At 33.7% G+C, this 22,251-nt stretch overlaps 1 protein-coding gene across 4 annotated transcripts in view; it reads left to right on the top strand.

Annotated features, from left to right (window-relative positions):
- The window catches only part of STRN3 (striatin 3), a 109,512-nt gene that overhangs the window by 52,676 nt on the left and 34,585 nt on the right, over positions 1 to 22,251 (top strand). For 3 of the 4 annotated variants that reach the window (XM_029239661.1, XM_029239659.1, XM_029239662.1), the window contains exons 2-7: positions 3,856 to 3,959; positions 4,434 to 4,507; positions 9,258 to 9,339; positions 12,689 to 12,862; positions 20,070 to 20,199; positions 21,426 to 21,567. In XM_029239661.1, the coding sequence (XP_029095494.1) occupies positions 3,856 to 3,959; positions 4,434 to 4,507; positions 9,258 to 9,339; positions 12,689 to 12,862; positions 20,070 to 20,199; positions 21,426 to 21,567 (706 nt within the window). The remainder of the gene's footprint in view (positions 1 to 3,855; positions 3,960 to 4,433; positions 4,508 to 9,257; positions 9,340 to 12,688; positions 12,863 to 20,069; positions 20,200 to 21,425; positions 21,568 to 22,251) is intronic. The other variant, XM_029239660.1, reaches the window with a different exon arrangement.

The raw sequence follows: 22,251 nt of genomic DNA, 5'->3' as shown, positions 1-22,251 counted from the left end.
ACTCATTGAGTTAAGGAATGTCCCTCTTAAATTTTTGGAAATGTTTTGGAAAGATTGGTGTTAATTCTTTAAATGTTTGGTAGAATTCACTAATAAAGCAATCAGTCTAAAGGTTTTGTTTGTTGGGAGATTCTTGATTACTAATTCAATCTCTTTACTAGTTATAGACCTTTTCAGATTTTCTGTTTTTTTCATTATTCAGTCTTGGTGGATTTTGTGTTTCTAGGTTATCCAATTTGTTGGTGTACAATTGTTTGTAGTACTCTTATAATCCTTTTTATTTCTGTAGAATTGGTTGCAACATCCCCACTTTCATTTCTGAGTTTAGTTATTTGTGTCTTTTTTTCTTAGTCAATCCAGGTAACGGTTTGTCAATTTTGTTGATCTTTTTGAAGAACCAAGTTTTGATTTTGTTGATTTTTTTTCTGTTGTTTTTCTCTGCTCTATTTTATTTCTATGCTTTAATCTTTATTATTTCTTTCCTTCTGCTAGCTTTAGATTTAGTTTGTTCTTTTTCTGAAATTCCTTAAGTTGTAAAGTTAGGTTGTTGATTTGAGTTCTTTCTTGGCTTTTTTTTTTTTTTTTTTCCCCCTGGTACGTGGGCCTCTCACTGTTGTGGCCTCTCCCGTTGTGGAGCACAGGCTCTGGACGCGCAGGCTTAGCGGCCATGGCTCACAGGCCCAGCTGCTCCATGGCATGTGGGATCTTCCTGGACCGGGGCACGAACCCATGTCCCTTGCATCGACAGGCTGACTCAACCACTGTGCCACCAGGGAAACCCCCTCTTTCTTGCTTTTTAATGTAAGCCTTTATAGCTATAAGTTATTCATTTAGCACTGCTTTTGCTGTGTCCCATAAGTTTTGGTAAGCTGTGTTTTCATTTTCATATCTCTCTAAGTATTTTTAAATTTTCCTTATGATTTTTTTGTTTTATTAGTTGTTCAAGAGGGTGTTGTTTAATATCCACAAATTTGTGGCTTTTTCAAGTTTTTTTGTTACTAATTTCTAACTTCATCCATTGTGATCACAGGAGATTTTTTTAAATGATATTTAAGTTTTAAAATTGATTAGAGTTGATTTGTGTCCTAACGTGTGGTCTGTCTTTGAGAATATCTCTTGTGTATTTGAGAAGAATGTGTATTCTGTTGTTGTTGGATAGAGTGTTCCATATATGTCTGTTAGATCTAGCTGGTTTATTGAGTTGTTCAAGTCCTCTGTTTCCTTATTTTCGGTCTGGTTCTTCTATGTGTTATTGAGAGTGGGATATCGAAGTCTCCAGCTATTATTATTGAACTATTTCTTCCTTTAATTCTGTCAATTTTTGTGTCATATATTTTGATGGTCTCATTAGGTATGTAAATATTTATAACTGTTTTTTGTTTTTTGCTGTATTAAACCTTTTATTAGTATATAATGTCCTTTGTCTCTTATGACCTTTTTTCATATAAAGTCTATTTTGTCTAATATTAATATAGAAGGCTTGCAAACCTTAATAGTATATACTAGGCTTTGCAGGTCACATTGGGTCTGTGTTGCGTATTCTAATTTTGTTTATTGTTTTTTTTAAAACCATTTTTCACTCTGTGGCTGTCCAAAAACAGGTAGGTTGCCAATTCCTACTTTATCTTGAACAGAAGCTTTTTAATTATAGTGAATTTATCCATCCTTTTCTTTATTGTTAGTGTCTTTGTAAATATGGTTTTTGTGGTTACTTTTTAAAGTGTTTATTTGCAAAGATGATGCTGTTCATGGTGCATTATGACCTGTAAAAGCAATCGAAAAGTCCACTGTCCATGATCCTTTACTAAATGCCAAATCTGTTATTTTATTGGTCCTTATTATCACTATCAGACATAATCTTTACCTTTTTAGTCTGTACAGGTCATAAGATCAGTTCCAGTAGTCATGACTTCTCTGTTGTTATCTGCTTTTTACTCTCCTCTCCAGTATTTTATGTTAGACTATGTCCTTTTAAGTTTCATTTTAATGAATTCTTACCATTTCCTTGTCTTGTGTCTTTGTGAGTTAACCTCACTTCAGCTCCTGTTCAGAAGTTGCTTTGGGGTTCTTGCTATTTTACAGGATTTGTGCTTCTTTGTTTAATTTACTGGATTCTCTAGGTATGGATGACTTTTAATACCAAAATGCCAAAGGAAGAAGTGAAAATGAATTCTCACAACAGTATAAGATTCTAATAGGAAGTATTGTAGTCTTTTTTTAATTCCTTAGAGGACAGTATGACTTGCACTTAGTTTGCAGTATCTTTCTCAACCAAAAAATTACCAGTTACTGCTACTACTTTTTTTTAAATTATTTATTTATTTGGCTGTGCTGGGTCTTAGTTGTGGCATGTGGGATCTTTGTTGTTGTGTACAAGATCTTGCTGTGGCATGCAAGATCTTTTTAGTTGTGGCATGTGGGATCTTTTTTTTTTTTTTTTTTTTTTTTTTTTTTTAGTTGTGGCACGCATGTGGGATCTAGTTCCCTGACCAGGGATGGAACCTGGGCCCCCTGCATTGGGTGCGCAGAGTCTTAACCACTGGACCAGCAGGGAAGTGCACTACTTCTTAAGAAGCAAAATAAAATGAGCTTCTTTCATTTTTTTCTGTTGCTAATTGTAAAATACTTATGAGATCTGGAAATTAGAGTCACATAAGGGTTCTACAGTATGTGATTCATGTTTGTTTTTTTTTAAAGCCAATACAGGAGAAAACTCAATCAGAATTTCTTGAAGTTGTGTAATGAAACTGATATATTCTACCTTTGCTCCACAGCTTAAGAGAGTCAGAAGTGCTACTTTTCTCTTTAGGATCTAGACTATTATTAGGTTCTGAATCTTTACCATTGCTCCTAGATCTTTATTTTTGTTTTGAAATTTGTATGTAGACTGTTATATAGTTGTATATAATTTCTCAGGTCTTATGGAGTTGTGAATGATTTCATTTAATTTTTCCAAACTTAATGTGTTAAATTATTCAGATGAATTCATTTGTTCTGATTCCATGTTCACTGAAATTTTAAAAAAATTAACCATAATTTAGCTTATAAAGTAGCTTACTTTCTCTTAATGGGCAAATACACCTATTGGTCATCTCGGCAAGAGCATGAAAGTTAATTTTATTGTAAATATGTTCATAACAGCAAATATCCCCATGTAGATGCCAGCCTCCTTAAACATTACTCTTTAGTGTGGGGTGTATAAAGGAGGCTGACATGCTGGGAAGGGCCAGAAAAAGATGGAGAATTGTCTCTCTGAGAAAATAAGGCAATTAAAAGGAAAAAAAAATTCTCTCACTGTAGAAAATGACAACAGAAAGTAATGCGGTCATTGAACATAAAGTGGCTTAACTTAAACTATTTGCAATACTCTGGATAATTGTTTCAAGACATAAAACAATTTGGAGTGTGGTGGATAGAATGGAAAAGATTATAAATTTTTAAGTATTTCTTACTTAAGAAATGCTTTTGAGGGAATATTACTGTTTTTTAAACAAGCAATATCTAATTTGAGGAAAAATATTTATCTACTTGTGAATATAATATTTTTTAGTTCTTTGTGACTTGTTTGTTAGGAATTAGGTGCAATTTTTACATATAAAATTTCCTTTCAAAAGTATGTAAAACTTAATATTAGAGACCAAAAGGATTATAAGCAAATAGCTAATTTATAGTTATCTTTATTTTAAAGTGATTGTATTATCTAACAAAGAAAGTTTGATCAACTGCTTCTATGAATTTTAAATCTTGCTGTCATGAATAAAAGGGCAGAATTTTACATTTATTGTTTTCCTTTTTTCAATTTCCTATGTATAGTTAAGAAAAAAATGAAAATAAATGAACTTTTTGTATTTTTAGGCCCGGATAGCATTTTTGCAAGGAGAAAGAAAAGGTCAAGAAAACTTGAAGAAGGATTTAGTAAGAAGAATAAAGATGTTAGAATATGCATTAAAACAAGAAAGGTATGTGTCCCTCATTTTCTTATATGAATAAAATAAAGTAGAACAATATTATTCTTTTTATGTATTATTATACAGTGTATTTAACGCCTTTTGAAAGATACAAAGATTTGCCCAAAATACAGGACGATATTTTGATTTGATTCTTATATAGGAAAAGAAAAAAAGATTAAAATCTTTAAATTGAAATAATATCTTTTATTATAGAGTCCAAGTTTTTTCTGTTTTACAGATTAGGAAAAATTTATCTTTACTTGGGTGTATATTTTAGTTGGGCAATTTATCTTATTTTTTTTCTTTTACATCCAGTATATTGTTTTTCTCCAACTTCTTTTGCAAGTAAAGTTTAAAGAAACAGACATTCATATTATGCTTTATTTGTCATTGGAGAAATATATACCAGTAGTTAGTTACTTGCCTACGTAGAAAAGGAAAAAAAATTGTTTTTCTTTCAACAATTTATTATTAAATTTTCAGGGCAAAGTATCACAAATTAAAATACGGCACAGAACTGAACCAAGGTGATTTGAAAATGCCAACCTTTGAATCAGGTAAACTTGATTCTTCTGTTAATCTCCCCGCCCCACCCCCACCCCCACACACACACCCCATGCAAGAAAAACTGGTTTAAGCTCATTTTTATGTAACAAACATGTTCTCTTTACCCCCATTTTGCTTTGAAAGCATCAGTTAGTTAGATGGTTGCCTATTATAATACTGTCTAGAATTTGGGGAAAAATAATAAATAAAAGTAGTATCAATAGTGTCATCTACATAATCCCGAGGTTCTCTTATTTTTCTTGTTTTGAAACCTGTGTAAAACTGGGTGTATTTTTGGTTGTCATTAGAAGTGGAAGGTAATGAGTAACTCTTTGTACCACCTGTAGGCAATTCTTATCCAAGTCTATATAAGCTTAATTTTGTATTATTAAAAAGTTATTTTTTTTTCTAGAGAAGCTGTGATTAACTCATAAAGAAATTGCAAATTTGAATTTGGAAACTACGGAGGCAGCCAGATAAGGATAAGAGAAGGAAAACATTATCTCCAATTGGCCTTGCTGTTTACTAAAGTAGTGAGTGTGAGAGTAGTATCTGATGAACAGTTATGCAGGAAGAGAGGGCTGGATATAGGAAAAGGCTATAACAGTTTAGTGTTAATTTAGGGTTCCATATGATTACAATTTGAGTAATCTAAAAGTTTAATAAGGAAAGAATATTTTGATTTATGTTATATAATATTTGGGAATATTACTGCAATTTTCTATTTCTGAGGTATATGTAGAACCCATTTATATACACAGTTTGATGGTGCAGGCAAATTGATTTCTATACTGTTCTTGGCTGCTGGTTACTAAGATAAGGAAAAAAATGTGTCTTTATTTTGATATACAATTTTTCTTCTCCTTGTATAGTTGTTTCCATTCCTAATAAAGTCAAAGCATACATGGTAGGGAAAATAAAACAAATAGGGATTTTTTTTTAAGTTAAATGTTACAGTAAATTTTTAAAATTTAGCTAATTGGTTTTGGTTTAACATCAAGTACTTAAAACTTGGCAGAAACACCCTATATGTATAACCTGCAGTTGATTTATTCTTAGGTCTTCTCCACTTACCAATTTTAGCACCACAACCATATCTTCCTAGTTGTCATATATAAAATTAAGAGACCAAGATAGGAGTGGCATAGGTTTCCTTTGATCTAGCTTTTAAGTGGTTACGAAGACTCAGATGCCAGGGGACAATATTATGGTCTCCTCCTTGGAAAAGCTATAATAAATGATAAAAAGATGGAAGGCCTGTATATTTTGGGCCATGTTTACTGCAGCAGTCCCATTATAGTTAGAGAGAGTACAGTGGTTTCACCATAGAGAAAACCTGATGTCTTCATAGCTTTTCTTTAACTCATTTTTTTTCTAATATGGCTAGAATATTCAGAAAATAATCACTTTTTTTTTTTTTTTGGCCACTCCGCATGGCTTGCAGGATCTTAGTTCCCAGACCAGGTATTGAACCCAGGCTACAACAGTGAAAGCGCTGAGTCCTAACCACTGGACCACCAGGGAATTCCCCACTTAGTATAACTTGAGGACTGTCCCCCTAACTTGGTCTGTATAAATGTGAGGAACAGCCCCACTGTTCCTGGAACTAGAGTCGGAATTGGCTAACTGGTCTTGGTACAAGTTGGTATAAAGGAAAATCATTAGCACGTAATCTCTCCTGCCCCCAACTGAAATGAGAGAAAAACAAGTCTGTTTTTAGCTATATAAACTTAACTATTAAAACTTCCTTAAATTGAAGAATAAAATAACAACCAAGTATTTTATTTATAGGAAACAATAATAATAAAGTAGATTATTTTTACTGATGTAGAAAAACTACTCAGGATGTTTAGTGGAAAACAAACAAAGGAATGGGCAAAAATACACCATGCAAACAATGAGATAAAATTATTTACATCAAAGTATAGAAAGAAATAAACATTAAATGAATCAGTGTTGCCTTTTATATACTTAAAATAAATCAAAATGTAAAAAAGAGAAAACGTACGAAATACTGTTACGAAAGAAGTACAAGGTATGTGTGTTTTTATACCCTTGTCTTAGTAATACCAGTATATATATCCTAAAGTTAACTCTATAAAAGGGGGTGTATCCAAATCTGTAAACAGCTCCTATTTCCCTACATTTAAGGGAAAAAATCTACAACAGTAGACATATGGGTAAAAGACTTGAAAAGCCACCAATAAAAGAGGATATCCAAATGGCCAACAAACATACGAAACGATGCTCAAATGTATTAGCTTATACAACTTATTTGAGGAAATACAACTTAAATACAACTTAAAACCACAGCACAGTACAATTAGACACCTACCACATTTCACATTTCATGTGAAAATGAAAAAGAGAAAATGTCATGTGTTGCTGAGGATGTGGATCAACCAGGATTTGCACACCTTCTGGTGTTGGAATTCTAGTTTGATAAAACTGCTCTGAAAGTGATTTGTCAGTACAAGTTTCCCCCAGTATCCCAAAGTAGAGCATTCCTGTTCATAAGCCAAAATGACATAAAACAAAGATGCAATTTACCTTTGGACACATCTTGATAATGATGCACAAAATAGATCAAGATAAAGCACAGATGATAATAGACACAGATCAAAGCTATGGGCTTGTTACGGAGCTTGGTGGTGCCTCTCTCGCTGCTTGGGGGTGCGTGCTGCCACTGTAACAGTTCACTGCAAAACAAATGCTGAAGGCTATTTTTTCTTTTCGCCTTTTTTCATAAAGAGTGAAAATTCTCTCTGAATTTTTTCAGTTAGGCTAGCGAAAACAGGTACTAAATGTTGGTCTTTCATAAAAGCGAGGTGGCCTAAAGAGAGCTTTCGAAAAGCGTGGGATAACTGTATTGCTAAAGGGAACATAGCGTGCCCCGTGGCCCAGTAATTCCACTCCTTAAAATGTTCATCACAAGGCTTGTATAAGAATGTTCATAGTATCATTACTTTTAATAGCAAAAAACTGGAAGCAATTCACATGTTCTTCACCAATAGAATAGACAAATATATTGTGATATTTTAGTGTAAGGAAATGCTGTTTAGCAAAAAAAAAGTGAATAAACTATAACTAGACTAAGCTATAACCAAAAGTGAATAAGCTATAACTAAATTTTATGTGGATCACATAAAACTGAAAATTGATAGAAATGATTTCATATATATCAAATTCAAAAATTAACCTAGTGTTTAGAAATCAGGGTAGTGTTAATATTCTTTTAGGAATATCTAGTTAGACTTGGGAAAGGGCACGATGAAAGTTTTTGGGGGTGCTGATGACATTTTATTTCTTCATCTAGGTACTGGTTACATGGGTGTGTTAAAAAATTCATTGAGCTGTACGCTTAGGATGTACTTCAAGAATATTTTTACCAACATTATTTATAATAGTGAAAAATGGAAACATTTCAACATTAGGGAACTGGTTAAATTAAATAGGTATATACCTTCTGTAGATTATATAATTATTTTATATGATGTTAATCTATATTTATTGCCATAGAATGTTCAAGATACATTAAGTATTGAAAGCAGCTTGTAGTGCAGTACACACACTTCGACTTTTTTTTTTTTAATTTAAGGAGGGGAGAAGCTGATGTTATTTTCAGATGGAAAATATGGAATGATAAAATCTCAAGTACTAACACTGTTGGTGATAGGATTTGGGGCAATTTGTATTTCTTTTTTTTAAATGTATTTTTTTGGCCAGTTAATTATGTGTTATATGTGATTTAAAAATAGGCAAAATGGTATAAATAGAAAAAGTCATAAATAAAAAATGGGGGCTATTAGAATGAGATAATTATTTCTGGAAATTATAGATGTTTCTACGTGCAGGGGAAGAATGAGAAGATATTAATAACGGATTGTTAAGGTTAGAGAAGTAATACCTGCAGAGAATATTTGAATTGCTACCAATAACTGTTTGTTCATGTGACTCTGAGGAGTCTAGGAGCCTAATGACTGTAAGCCATGGTAAGAGTTCTCAACATTCAATGTGAGGGCTTGTCTTCTATGGCCCTATATTCTTTGCTTTATCATAATTTTTATAATGGGAAATTGCAGGAAAATATTTCTGTATCATTAGTGCCAATGAATAGTTTTAAATATCACTGTGGATATACTAGTTGAGAGCTTAACTCATCTGAAGTTATACTGTTTATTAAACTCTTTTTTAATGCATACACTTTGTTACCAGAGAAAGAATATGACTTTTTACATATAGTAAAAACTGTTTTCTGGTCTAACTTTTAGTTCTAAAAATGAAATCGACTGTATAGAGTCTTGTATGTAGCCTTAGAGTCTACTGATACAGACTCTAAGTTATTCATTAGTTTTATAAAAATATATCTAATTTCTACACAATGTTGATTTTGAAAAGTTTATATAAATAGTAAATATCACTTTTTAATTTCAAAAGCATTCAACAGCAGAATTCTGGTAGTTTAAAAAATTGATTTCAATAAAATTTCATTTCAAAGCCTGGGCTTTTGATTTTTAAATCACTTGTAATAAAACAAGGAGGGTGGTGCCTAAGTGTTTGGACTGTCAGGATAAACACACTTTAAATGAGTGACCCACAGTAAACACTCAATAAAAGTTAATTTTCTTCTAGCCTTTATAAAATATTTTGGTATATTCTTGTGGGACTTTAAGAAAACTTTGGCAGTATTATCAGGAGTTGAAATAACGTGTATGAAACTTGTCTTGTTTTTGTTGTTGTTGTTGTTACTGTTAATTTTAGAAGAAACCAAAGACACAGAGGCTCTCACAGCACCTCAGAATAGCCAGTTAACGTGGAAGCAGGGCAGACAGCTGTTAAGACAGTGAGTAATGGTTCATTTTCACCTTTCTTTAAGGATCTAGGTATGAAAGTGCTTCTATTCAGTCACTTTGCAAGTGAAAATTATTTAATGATAATGGGACAATGTGTATAGTTTTCATATTGCTTCTTTTTTGTTTTGTTAGATGCTTGGATCTTTTTAAAGTTTTGTTTCCTCTGAATGTTTCTCTAAACATTTCTCAGAATGATGTTTTTTTCTTATTTGTGGAGTAGGATGTCATAAAGACTAGATGTCTTGAAGACCAGAACAAAAATAGGGAGTTCATACTTATAGACATTCTCATTTCCATCACTGGAAAATTTACATATTTGGTTTTAAGTGAGATTGTGACTGGCTTAGAGAAGCAACTTAACTGGTTATCAGAAACTTTTCAGAAGTGGCTTGCTAAATCCTGCTTCTACTTGAATCTTTGAGGAAGCATTTTTTTTCGAGGAACCTTTTTGATGTTTGAATTCTTTGCCGTATTAGAAGTACTTACGTGGCAAATATTATTGTCTTATCTATTCGTTCTTTTCCCTTGTATTTTGAAAACTTTGGTACTTGCGTACTACTGAAATGTTAGGTAATTCAACTTTCTCAACTCTTTACCATCTTTACCATCACTTCAGTAACCCAGTGAAGTGTGGTCAGACCCTTGATCTTGTTATAACCTAGAACTGCCCTACCTCTGGAATATTCCTTGATCATATTCCACTTTTCTTACTCCAGTTCCCATGTTATTTGTCCTCTGACCTTACTTTGATCTTTAGATCCTTGACTGTTTCATTTCCCTTACCTCCTTTACCTATTGTTGGTTTAATTTTTTTTTTTTTTGGCGGTGGGGTTTTTTTGTTGTTTCTTTTTGTTGTTTCCCTAGCTTCCACTTAGACCCCATGATCCTTTACCCTTTTGCTGGTACCCTTAACTTTCCTGCTGCCCACTCCTTACCCCCACCACCAATCATTTTACTATACCTACCTGCAGTATCCCAGCCCTAATGAGTCTTACTGTTTATTGCTTCTGTTTCTAATTAATTCTTAGAGAAAAATCACAGAATTGTGTGAATGCCATTACACATTCACGGTTTCCTGTCCAAACATTGCATAGAGCCTTTTTCCATATCCCTGGTCATCTGCTCCCATTGCCCTCAGTGGATATTCTGAACTTTTACCACATCTCAGCCCATTCTCCCTTACTCTCATTAGAGCACCTCAAGCTCTACTTCACTGAAAGCATGAAGGCTATCAGGTGAGAACTGTCTTTTTGCTTTCCTTTCTGAAAATGTATTTAAACCTCATATTCATCATCTCAGTTTCTAATGTTCCATTCAAAGAAGTATTTATCAATCTGGACAGTTAGTGACTAAAACTCAAACAAACTTCAAAAACAGATTACTGCCTGGAAGGATGCTGGGATAGCTAGCAGAGTTGAGGGAAGTGCTGATTAACTGAGTGTTAGAAACTTAAGAGCTAGTGTATCACTGAAGATTTCTCAGGGACTGGAAACACCCAGGATATGTTCTTATTCTCTGGTGTTCTACTCCTCTGTGTATCAGTTTTATTTTCTACTGAAAACCACTTTTCTCCAGGTGGCAGGGGATCCCTTACTTTAGTCAGAATAATTTCTGAGAATTGGATTTGTCTTGACTTGATCAAATAACTGCCCACGAGTCAGTTATTTTTACCTGGGTTGTTTAAGATCTTGACAGTTCTTTTAGACCACATGGCTAGAGTGTGGTGGGAGTTTTTTTTCCTCAAAAGAGGATCGCGTTTTTTAGAAGAGTATGACGGCTATAGAGAAATCAGTTGCACAGTATTTATCTCATAAATGCCTAATCCCATTGCCTGGCTTTATATTGTGTCTCTTCTCATTTTTCTGTAACAGTAGTTTATCTCCATAGTCTTCCTTATTCATTTCTCAGCTGTCTAGTTTGTTTTCCATTTTGATATTCCCCTGAAGCTTCTATCACAAACATTTATGAGAACCTTTTTGTTCATATTGATATTTTGGAAATATCTGACATTAACTCTTCATTTCTTTTTGAAACTCTGTTTTTCTTACTTTCATGAAACTACTCTCTGCTTTTTTTACCCTCATTTCTCAAGTTCTTTCTTTTAATTTTCCTTTGAGTTTCTTATTCTTCCAGCCCTTTAGATGTTTGTGTCCCCAGGTTTTGTTTTTACTTATGCTTTTTCTCTGGGTAACTTCATTTAAATCCATGGCTTCAAATATCTCCAAACACTAATGACTCCCAAATCTGTACACCCAGTCCAGTCCCTTCTGAGCTTTTGACCTTCTTACCATTGTGCCTAATAAATGTTACCACTTTCATAGATACTACTTGATTATTTGATAGGTATCCTCTAAACCATATTCTGACCCTTTATTCTTCATTTTTTTCAGTAGAACCACCATGCAACCATCCCAGCTAGAAACCTGAAAAATTTCCAAAATTCTTATATCTTCCCAGCTAGAAACCTGAAAAATTTCCAAAATTCTTATATCTTCTTTTATTCTACTGCCATATTTACTTGTGTACCAAGTCACTAAGATATTTTATTTTTCTCACATTTCTCCTCTTCTCTAGTTTTAATTCTTGCTGTGTTAGTGTCCTAACCAGTCTCCCTGTCTTTAGCTTTCACTTAAAAATCCTCTATTATTTTGTCAGCAACATATAAAAAGAAACAAAAAAGGCTTCTTTTTAACATCTTCCCTTAGCCTGTCAAATACTTTAGGAAGAAATTTTAAAATTTGTCACACAAAGCCGTTCATGACCCATTATCTATACTTATGTCATGATTCAGTCCCTTTCTTCTTTTTCAGTCTCATCCTAGATCCTCTGTTAGGTACCCTGGTTTAGATAACAAGGAAAGTTTGAAAACCGCGGGACTGTAGGACTGCTATAAGACCTTAGATCCTAGAAGGAGAGCTAATCTAGCCATCAACCTCTGGCTAAGAGCCAGGGTTTAAACGTAGCATGTCATTGTTCTGAGGTTTATTTCTGTTCATCCTTTACCACTTTCTGGAATTTTTTTTTTTTTAAGTAATATATATCATCAACTCCTAAAAGTTTTTTAACGCTCTAGGTCTTTTTAGGCTTCAGGATAATTGGCCCTTAATTAGTGTTAGCCATCTATATGCTTTTTAAATTAAACTGTGGTTTGTAATCGGCCTTTTTTTTTTTTTTTTTTTGTAGAACTGGAACTAGAGAGAAGAAAGTTATTGAGACAAAGGAAGAGTAAATTTTATAGGATTATGGATTTTTCTAAAATTCTTTGATGTGATTTTGATTTGACAAGATTGCATGTATTAACAATATGTGGGATTTAATATTTTTAATTTTCTCTTATAGATATCTTCAGGAAGTAGGTTACACAGATACAATATTAGATGTACGGTCTCAGCGGGTAAGATCATTACTTGGACTATCTAATTCAGAACCAAATGGATCAGTAGAGACAAAGAATTTAGAACAGATCCTGAATGGAGGTGAATCTCCTAAGCAAAAAGGACAAGAAATCAAAAGGTATGACCTATACTTATAGGTTAACATTGTTTATATAGCAGGTATTGTGAATTTCTTTAGCTTCTTGTTATTGCTGTTAACAGTTATCGAAGCATGTAGAGTTCAGATTTAAAGATTCCTCCCCGCCCTGCAAATGGTACCATGGACAAAGAAACTTTTTATTTAGGTGCTTTTTAAATTTATTTGTCTGGGGGCTTCCCTGGTGGCACGGTGGTTAAGAATCCGCCTCCCAGTGCAGGGGACCCAGGTTCGAGCCCTGGTCTGGGAAGACCCCACATGCCGCAGAGCAGCTAAGCCCGTATGCCACAACTACTGAGCCCCTGTGCCACAACTACTGAAGCCCACATGCCTAGATCCCATGCTCCGCAACAAGAGAAGGCACCGCAATGAGAAGCCCATGCACCGTAACGAAGAGTAGCCCCCGCTCACCACAACTAGAGAAAGCCCGCATGCAGCAATGAAGACCCAACGCAGCCAAAAATAAAATAAATTTATTAAAAATATATATTAAATTTATTTATCTTGGGACTTCCCTGGTGGTCCAGTGGTTAAGACTTCATGCTTCCAATGCAGGGGGCCTGGGTTCTATCCCTGGTCAAGGAACTAGATCCCACATGCCACAACGAAGATCTCGCACGCGGCAACAAAGATCCCGCGTGCCGCAACTAAGACCCGGTGTAGCCAAATAAATAAATAAATTTTTTTTTAAGATTTATTTATCTTAAGTTTTGATGCGAAGAGAATGACTGTAGTTCTGAAATAGGTGCAAAATTAAAATTAGAGGGTGATTTCATGTAATTCAGAGTTATTTTAATGTCTTGATTTTTAAATTTTTGTTAGAGTATTTTCAATAAATTATACTACTATATAATTAGAATAGTAATGGTTGTTTAGACACTAGTGTTAAAGAAACAAGGCTTTGCATTGTGTTTGGACTCAGAAAGCTACCAGATATACTTTAAAATTTTAATGTCTTTATTGATAGAGTTCACATACCATAAAGTGCACCCACTTGAAGTATATGAGTTTAATAGTTTTTAAGATAGTCACAGAGTTGTTCAGCCATCACCACAATCTAAGTTTTGAAAATTTTCATTACTCCATAAAGAAACGTCGTACTCATTAGCTGCCACTCCCCATTCTTTCCCATATTCCTCCCACTCACCAACCCTAGGCAACCATTAATATACTTTCTGTATCTATAGATGTGCCTATTCTAGATATTTTATGTAAATGGTTATTCTGTGAGTAGCTTCTTTTACTTAGTGTAATATTTTTAAGATTCATCCATGTTATAGCATATGTCAGTAATTCATTTCTTCTTACTGCCAAATAATATTCTTTTCTATGGATATACCACATTTTGTTTATCCATTCCTTATCCAATTGATGGGCATGTTGATTGGTTCCACATTTTGGAATAATGAATAATGCTACTTTGAACATTGGTCCACAGGTGTGGACATATGTTTTCAAGTCTCTTGGGTTTATACCTAGGAGTGGAATTGCTATGTCATACAGTAACTCTGTGTTTACCTTTTTGAGGAATTTCCAAACTCATTTCCAAAGTGGCTGGACTATTTTACATTACCATCAGAAATGTATAAGAATTCTAATTTCTCTACATCCTCATTAACACTTCTTTTCTGTCTACCAAATACACTTTTGATTATAGTACAGATTTGATAAATGCAAGCTGTCAAGCAGATGGAACTTTCTTTTCATTTTTTACCATTAGATATTACATTGAATTACATAGGTTGGAACGACAAAGAAAAGAGAGTGGAAAAAACCAAAATGAATTCATTAGTTTGGGTAGAGCTTAAGAAGTTAATAATATGTACAGTTTATAAACTAGCATTGTTTCATACCTTAGATACATTTTATGACATCATGCAGTTATTTAAAGACTTTAAAGTTAACATAAGCCTTTAGTTTACGGGTTTTATTTCTGAGAAATAAGGTCTCTTTAATAACAATTTGACATCTAACAGAGTCCTTGTTTTCTTTACTCTGGATTTCAGGAATCATAGAGCTTTCATAGCTTTAGAGAAAAAGCAAGGATATTACTATGTTATTTTAAACTAAACTTGTCAGCTAACCAGGCTAAGTAGTTCTTAGGATTTATAACTACTTTAGAAGAACACAGTTTACTATATCACACCTGAATCTGAATTAAAAATCCACAACAGACTGTATCTTCTCCTTGTAAAGCTTCTTCCCTTTGCAAGATTAAGAGTTTAATAGTTTTTTTTTTCTGTTGTGGTAAAAAACACATAACATGAGATCTGTCTTAATAAATTTTAAGTGTACGGTGCAGTGTTGTTAACTGTAAGCACAATATTGTAGAGCACTTCTCTAGAACATTTTCATCTTTCATGACTGAAACGCCATACCCATTGAATAGCAACTCCCTATTTCCTCCTTCCCCCAGCCCCTGGCAAACACCATTTGACTTTCTGTTTCTACAAGTGACTACTTTAAATACTTTATATATATTTATATAAATATGAATACTTTATATAAGTGGAATTAATACAGTATTTGTCCTTGTGTGACTGGCTTATTTCACTTAACATAATGTCCCAAGGTTCATCAGTGTCATAGCATATGACAAGATTTCCTTCTTTTTTAATGGCTGAATAATTACTGAATGTATTTACCACATTTTCTTTATCCATTTATCCGTCCACAGACATTTAGGTAATAATTGTTTTTAATCAATGTGATTTCCTTCTTAATGAATATAGCTGTATATTGCGAGTCTGTACTAATGTAGGTGTGTATGGTTCAGCTATGATCAGGGCCTTTGAAAATTCCTAAGAAATACGAAAATGACCTAACATGTTGATAGAGGTGTCAACAAAAAGATGTTTATCGTATTCTCATTTATAACAATAAAAATTTGAAGCAGTCTACATGTTCAACAGTAGAAGAATGGTAAATTGTAGATCATATTATTAGAGACAGTATGCTTAATGGTTTAGAATGGGAACTCTGAAGACAGACTGGGTTTGAATCTGGACTTTGCTGCTTACTAGCTGTGACTTTGGGCAGGGTACTTTACCTTCCTGTGCCTCAGTTTCCTCATTTGTAAAATGGTAATGATAGGGTTGATGTGAAGAAGAAATGAATTAATGTAAGGCATTTGGAACAATGCTTGGTACATAATAAGTGTTAGCTATGATGAAATATTGCTTATGCAGTTGAAATGTGACCCAATCAAGAGTAATATTTACTAGATTCTACTGAGTAAATGTCACTGTTGTCTTTCTTGGTTTATTCTTTGGTTTATTGTAGGGGGATGTTGTGGGTGTATAGTGTATCATATCACACAGCCTCCACCTTATAAGGATTCATTGGGGGAGAGAGTTCTCATAGGTCTTGTAACTGAAAAGCTGTTCTGCTTCTTAGTGATTGGTCTGATTTACCTTTGAACCTCCAGTAGTTGCTCTCTTTCTTTTTACTCTGACTGTTTGGAATCTTGCCATATTTGTGGTTTCCCTTATCTCTAGAAAACACTGACTCTTTTTTACCCTTTTACTTACGAATCTTACTCTTGACTTCATTCTGTTTTCCCTTCATCTGGATATATAATTTAAAAAATTCTGTTGATTGCTTTTTATTGAATGAGAAAAGATAGGAAATAGTTGGCAAAGAAAAAAATTATTATAAAATTCCATAGATGTAGATGTCCACTTAAGCATGTGGATTAAAGGCAGATTTACTTGTGTGCCTTCTGGAACCTCTGTTAAAATATCAGTTAAAGACATTTTAAGACACACTGATTGACACATAAGGACAAAAAATTGAATATATAGAAAGAATGAGAGGATATACTGTCCATTAGATAGGGAGAACTTAATAATTTTGGAAGCTGGAAAGAAGAAAAGGAACAAGCCAATTCAAGTCCCAAAATGCCAGTAAAGTTCCAAAAGCTAAGGAGTTAGAGGTATCAGGTACATCTGGAGTCAGGTTTAGAGGGGGTTATTAATAGAGAATTAGTTTCAGGTTTATGTAAGAGGCAGTTAGAATCTTAAACCCCCTCTTTAATCCTGTGTAGCCGCTTGAACACCCCTCCCCTATCCCAAAGAATGGTGGTATATTTTCTGGTGAATTCCAGTGATTTCTGATTTCTTAAGAAAACAAGCAACTGTAGGGTGGGCTACTATACTGAAAACAGGAGGATTATCTGAAAATCTCTAGCTGAGCGGTGAGATTCCCTGTTTCCTTCTACTTGGCTTCAGGTATGTTGGCAGCTGGTCTTAAATCCCTTTCAGGCAGGAATATGATCACATTAATAGAGAAGACCTTATGATCTGACAGTTGGGATCTGCCAGTGAAATGGCTGGGATTCTGCCCTGTTGTTATACAGAAGTGAAGCTAGCTACTTTGACAAGCCTCACCCATGTACACAATATATCCAATTAGTTTTTCTGTGCCTCACTGTTAAATATTAACAGTTAAGGAAAGACTTTAATATGAAAATTGGAGACCAAAGGAACCAAACATAAAAAAGGAACGCAGAGAAAAGAGGGAGCAGAAGACTTTCAAAACTATAATTACTCTTCTGAGAGGACTGAGAGAAGATAATACATGTATAAAACAGTAATATGTTATTGTATAAGGTTCAGTAAGAGATCAGAAAAGAGCTAATAGAAATTTAAAAGTGTGATTTAAATAATTTTCATGTAAGACTTGGGAGATAAAAGACTCTCCCAGAAAAGAGAAAAGGGGAAAAAAAGTAAGACTGAAAAGAGAGGAAAATCTAAAGATCAGTCTAAGAGGGACAACATCTGAATAGGAGTTTCAAAAAGAGAGAACAGGTAAACTGGTGTTGAAAAAATTTTTTAAAGAGTAATTTAAAAAAATTCTGGAATATATTTATAGAATGTGTTTCCAAGGATGTTTGTTTCCACATTGAAAGGATTTCTCCCAGTTACACTATAAAGTTAATTTTAAAAAATCCATACAAAGGCCATCATCGTGAATGCTAAAAAGAAAACATCTCAAGAGAAACAGCATGGTAGCTTGCAAGTAGGGCAAAGTCTTAGACCCTTCACAGTCCATGGTTGCTTTAATTTCCATTTTGCTAAAGACTAATGTTGAGCATCTGTGTATGCCATCCACATATCTTTTGATACAGGATCTGTTTGAATAATTTCCCCATTTTTTCATCGTTTTATTTGTTATTGTTGAGATTGAAGTGTTCTTTATATAGTCGCTCATTAAATGTGTGACTTGCAAATATTTTGTCCCAATCTGTAGACTTTTCTTTAAATTCTCTATAGTATCTTTCAAAGAGCAAAAGTTTTTAATTTTGGGAAGTCTGATTCATCTGTTCTTTCTTTTATTGATTGTGCTGTTTGACTTTTAAACCTTGTACGTGTATTGTTGTGATCAAATACAGTTTTTAAAACCTGAAACGTGAGTTCTCACTTCTTGGATAGAGTTCTCACTTCTATCCAAGGAACAATAATACTTTATCAAAGTTCAAAACAAAACTCTCATGTCTTAAATTTTTTATTTTTCTGTCATTGAAGTGCCAATTTTGTCAAATATTTTCTTTGCCTTTCATTTAATCCCCAGATATCGAGACGTATTACTAATGTTGAACTGAAAAGTATGTGTTTTGTTATTGTCGTAGTTTTTTGTTTGTTCTTACTAATTTGCACTTGAAAAACACATCTCTTTCTACATTCAGTGTTGATACAGGTCCTTGAACCATGTGCTGGATTGGCAGAGTATAATAGACCTATTAAAACCCTATGTCTGGGATGAAGTGAGAGTGGCATGGACATATATATATACACTACCAAATGTAAAATAGATAGCTAGTGGGAAGCAGCTGCATAGCACAGGGAGATCAGCTCGGTGCTTTGTGACCCCCTAGAGGGGTGGGATAGGGAGGGTGGGAGGGAGATGCAAGAGGGAGGAGATATGGGGATATATGTCTATGTATAGCTGATTCACTTTGTTATAAAGCAGAAACTAACACACCATTGTAAAGCAATTATACTCCAATAAAGATGTTTAAAAAAATAGTCTGAATTGTATTATATCCTTAATTTGGACTAAGAACCAATCAGGGAGGGAAAAAACCCTAACTTTTAGACTATTATTCTTTTTGTTACCATGTACTGTTCGTATTAGTAAGGATATTTGAGGTCATCTAGTTTAACCCCCCCAGTTTACAGGTAAAGAAGTTGAGGCCAAAAGGTTTAAGTGACTTGACCAAATTCAGGCAGCTAAGTCAGTGGAAGAGTTGAGACTTTCATTGTGAGAGTCTGTGTTCAGCTGAAGCTTTCACCGTTCTGTTGCAGCCTCTGTTTTTAGACATTTAAACAACTATTTGAAAACCTTTTTTGTACATAGAGGAGGAATTCAGATTATAGTTTTAAAATGACTTCGTAAGTAGATAAAAATAGATTATCACTGTTACCTATTATATGAGTGGTTCTGAAACACTTCAAAGTTCTTTTTTTTAAGTAGTTTTTCTTTTTCCCCCTTAAGTATTTATTTATTTGGCTGCGCCGGGTCTTAGCTGTGGCATGTGGAATCTTTTACTTGTAGCACGCAAGCTGTTAGTTGTGGCGTGCGGGATCTAATAGTTTCCTGGCCAGGGATCAAACCCGGGCCCCCTGCATTGGGACCACCGAGTCTTAACCGCTGGACCACCAGGTTAAGTCCTGAAAGTATTTCTTTAGTATATTAATAATCCTGTTTTCTAGGTAAGGAAATCTGTAAAATGGATTGGAATGTTCTATATCTGATTTACCATAACTTTAAATCTGAGCATCCCGATAAAGTTCAGTTTTAGTCGTAAACATTTGCACCAAGCTGTAAGAGGTTGTAGAGCTATAAGAAATGCTGAGTTTAAGTTGCTTGCTCATGATGGCTTTATTTTGAGAAATAATAGCACATTTGAGTGCCTAATACTATAGGGTTTTTATTTTGATGCAGCAATTACTTAAAGTATTTTCATTGTAGAAACTTAACAACTGCTTTTATTGATAGATACTTTAACTGTAGAACATAAATGATCTTTCAAACATTTTTGTGTAGAATATTTAGATAATACATTATAAGTAAGTTTTCATTTGAATCTCTCTACTACCTTCAAGTACTATTTTAAAATAGGAGACAGCAAGAAATATTAGAATTAATCATTGGAATATTTTGGTTCATCATTTTTCCTCTCTTACAGGCCTTCTGGTGATGTTCTTGAGACATTCAATTTCTTAGAAAATGCTGATGACAGCGACGAAGAAGAGGAAAATGACATGATTGAAGGCATCCCAGAAGGAAAAGACAAACATCGGATAAATAAACACAAAGTAAGAATTCAATTTTCTATTCTTATTAGCTAAAATATATGTAGTCATGTATTTGGAATAGAAAATTTCAAGATGTCTTTTGTTACATTGGGAGTGATTGATCATTTATTATGTCACTTGGAAGTTTTATATAGTCAGTTCTTATTGAATTACCTACACATAGTACAAATTATTTGCTGTATTATAAATGGCAAGAAAGGGTCTGTTTTTATAGGACTAGTCCAGTGATTTGAAACTTTTTTTAAAAAGTTACATCCTTTCCACTCCTGTCACAATTAAGAATCACTGCTGAAGTCTCTCTCTTCCTGTACAGTAAACAAGTGGTAAATTGTAACTGAAGTGGGGTGGTACTCCCACCCTGGGTGAGGGAGTAAACTAAGAATTGTAAATGTACGTGTCAACGCTCATTGTTTGTTAAGGATTAATAAAAATTTGCTTTTGCTCATAACCTAAGAAACAGGTTTATGTATTTTAGTGTTGATGCGGGTTAGCTATAAGAGCAAAAGTAGATTAAATGATCTATGTGTGAATTGTCAAAATAGTGTACAGTATTTCAAGTATGTTTTTTTTAAAAAAAGTGGATGGGTTCTGTTGTGGTTCTTTGGGATTTTACAGTAATATGGGAAAAATGCCAGTGTTTCTCAGAAGCTTCCAGTCTATAAAAGCAGTTTTCAACCTTTCTGCCAAATTTCATATGTGTAACACACTCATATGTGGAGCATAGGTGAATAGAGATTTTGATCCTTCCCTATTTTTTTGTTCTGGGAAGCACTACTATAAATACCACAGCTGTTGACTTGCATTAATGTCCTTATTAACTATGCCATATCCTTATATGTTACGGACTGCCTGTGCAGTTCTCAGTGAATGAGGTCAATTCAACACAACATGTTAGAATGTAAGTTAGTGCATGGGTCTTTTGGTACCTGTGAATCTATTGTAATTAGAGAAGTTCTTTGTAAGAATCATCATACTTGAAGATTAAGATTTTAACCATTCTTATTACCACATTGCTTGCATCACATTTTATAACAGTGTTCACACAGCACTGTTGACAACCATTTATCTAGGGTATAATTTGGGATTGGTGAACTATGTGGAAAATCTAAAATTTTGTATCTAATCTAAAAATGGGAGTGCAAATGTAAAGATAATTGTGTGAAAACATAAAGGACTCCTTCACAATTTAGCATAAAGGTAATTCTTGGCTTATGTTCCATTTATAGATAGGTAATGAAGGTTTAGCTGCTGACCTAACCGATGATCCTGATACTGAGGAAGCACTGAAAGAATTTGATTTTTTAGTGTCTGCTGAGGACGGTGAAGGAGCTGGAGAGGCACGGAGTTCAGGGGATGGCACAGAATGGGGTAAGGTGATAAAGAAATGGGGGTGGGAAATCATCTAGCCCTTAAAGTTGTATTTTATTAAATATAATATGTGGAATGTGTATATCTGAATGTATGGTGGCAGTTAAACTGAGAGCAAGGAGAAGAGTGGTATTGAATAATTTCAGAGTATTTTGCACCAATTTATTTAGATTTGGTGACTAAACTTTAATATATGGCTTTTGGTGGATTTTGATTTTTTGAAATTTGTCTTGATTTAAAGTTGAAATACTTAGTCAATTTAGAGATCCAATTCCTTTCTTCTTAGCAGATTTTTTTTAAAGCATGTATGTAGTTTTAAACATTCCTATGATTTAATTTGGTAATGAACCTGGGTTTCAAGAAGATAACTCTTTTCAGTATTCCTGTATGGTATTATCTGATTTATTGCTAGGAAGTAATAAAGGTACTAATCTTGAATTATAGCTCTATATTGAGCAAGATTTATTGAAGTATTAAACGTCATTACATGTAATATTCAGTGTACAAATGCATTAGAGCCTAGCCTTTGGAAGTGATACTTACTGCTAATAATAATCCAGCCATAACTAAAAGGGATAAAACAGTTCTATTTATACAGGGTTTAAAAACCCATTAGAAAGTAAAATAAAAGTGTACAAAGTATTTTAAGATAATAGTTGAGGTCCAGTATGTTATTCCTATTAA

Source organism: Monodon monoceros, unplaced genomic scaffold, assembly GCF_005190385.1.
Source record: "Monodon monoceros isolate NGI ecotype Baffin Bay Population unplaced genomic scaffold, NGI_Narwhal_1 Super_Scaffold_21, whole genome shotgun sequence".
NCBI lineage: Eukaryota > Metazoa > Chordata > Mammalia > Artiodactyla > Monodontidae > Monodon > Monodon monoceros.
The sequence above is the reverse complement of the archived record's forward strand: the minus strand, read 5'-3'. Positions and strand labels throughout refer to the sequence as shown.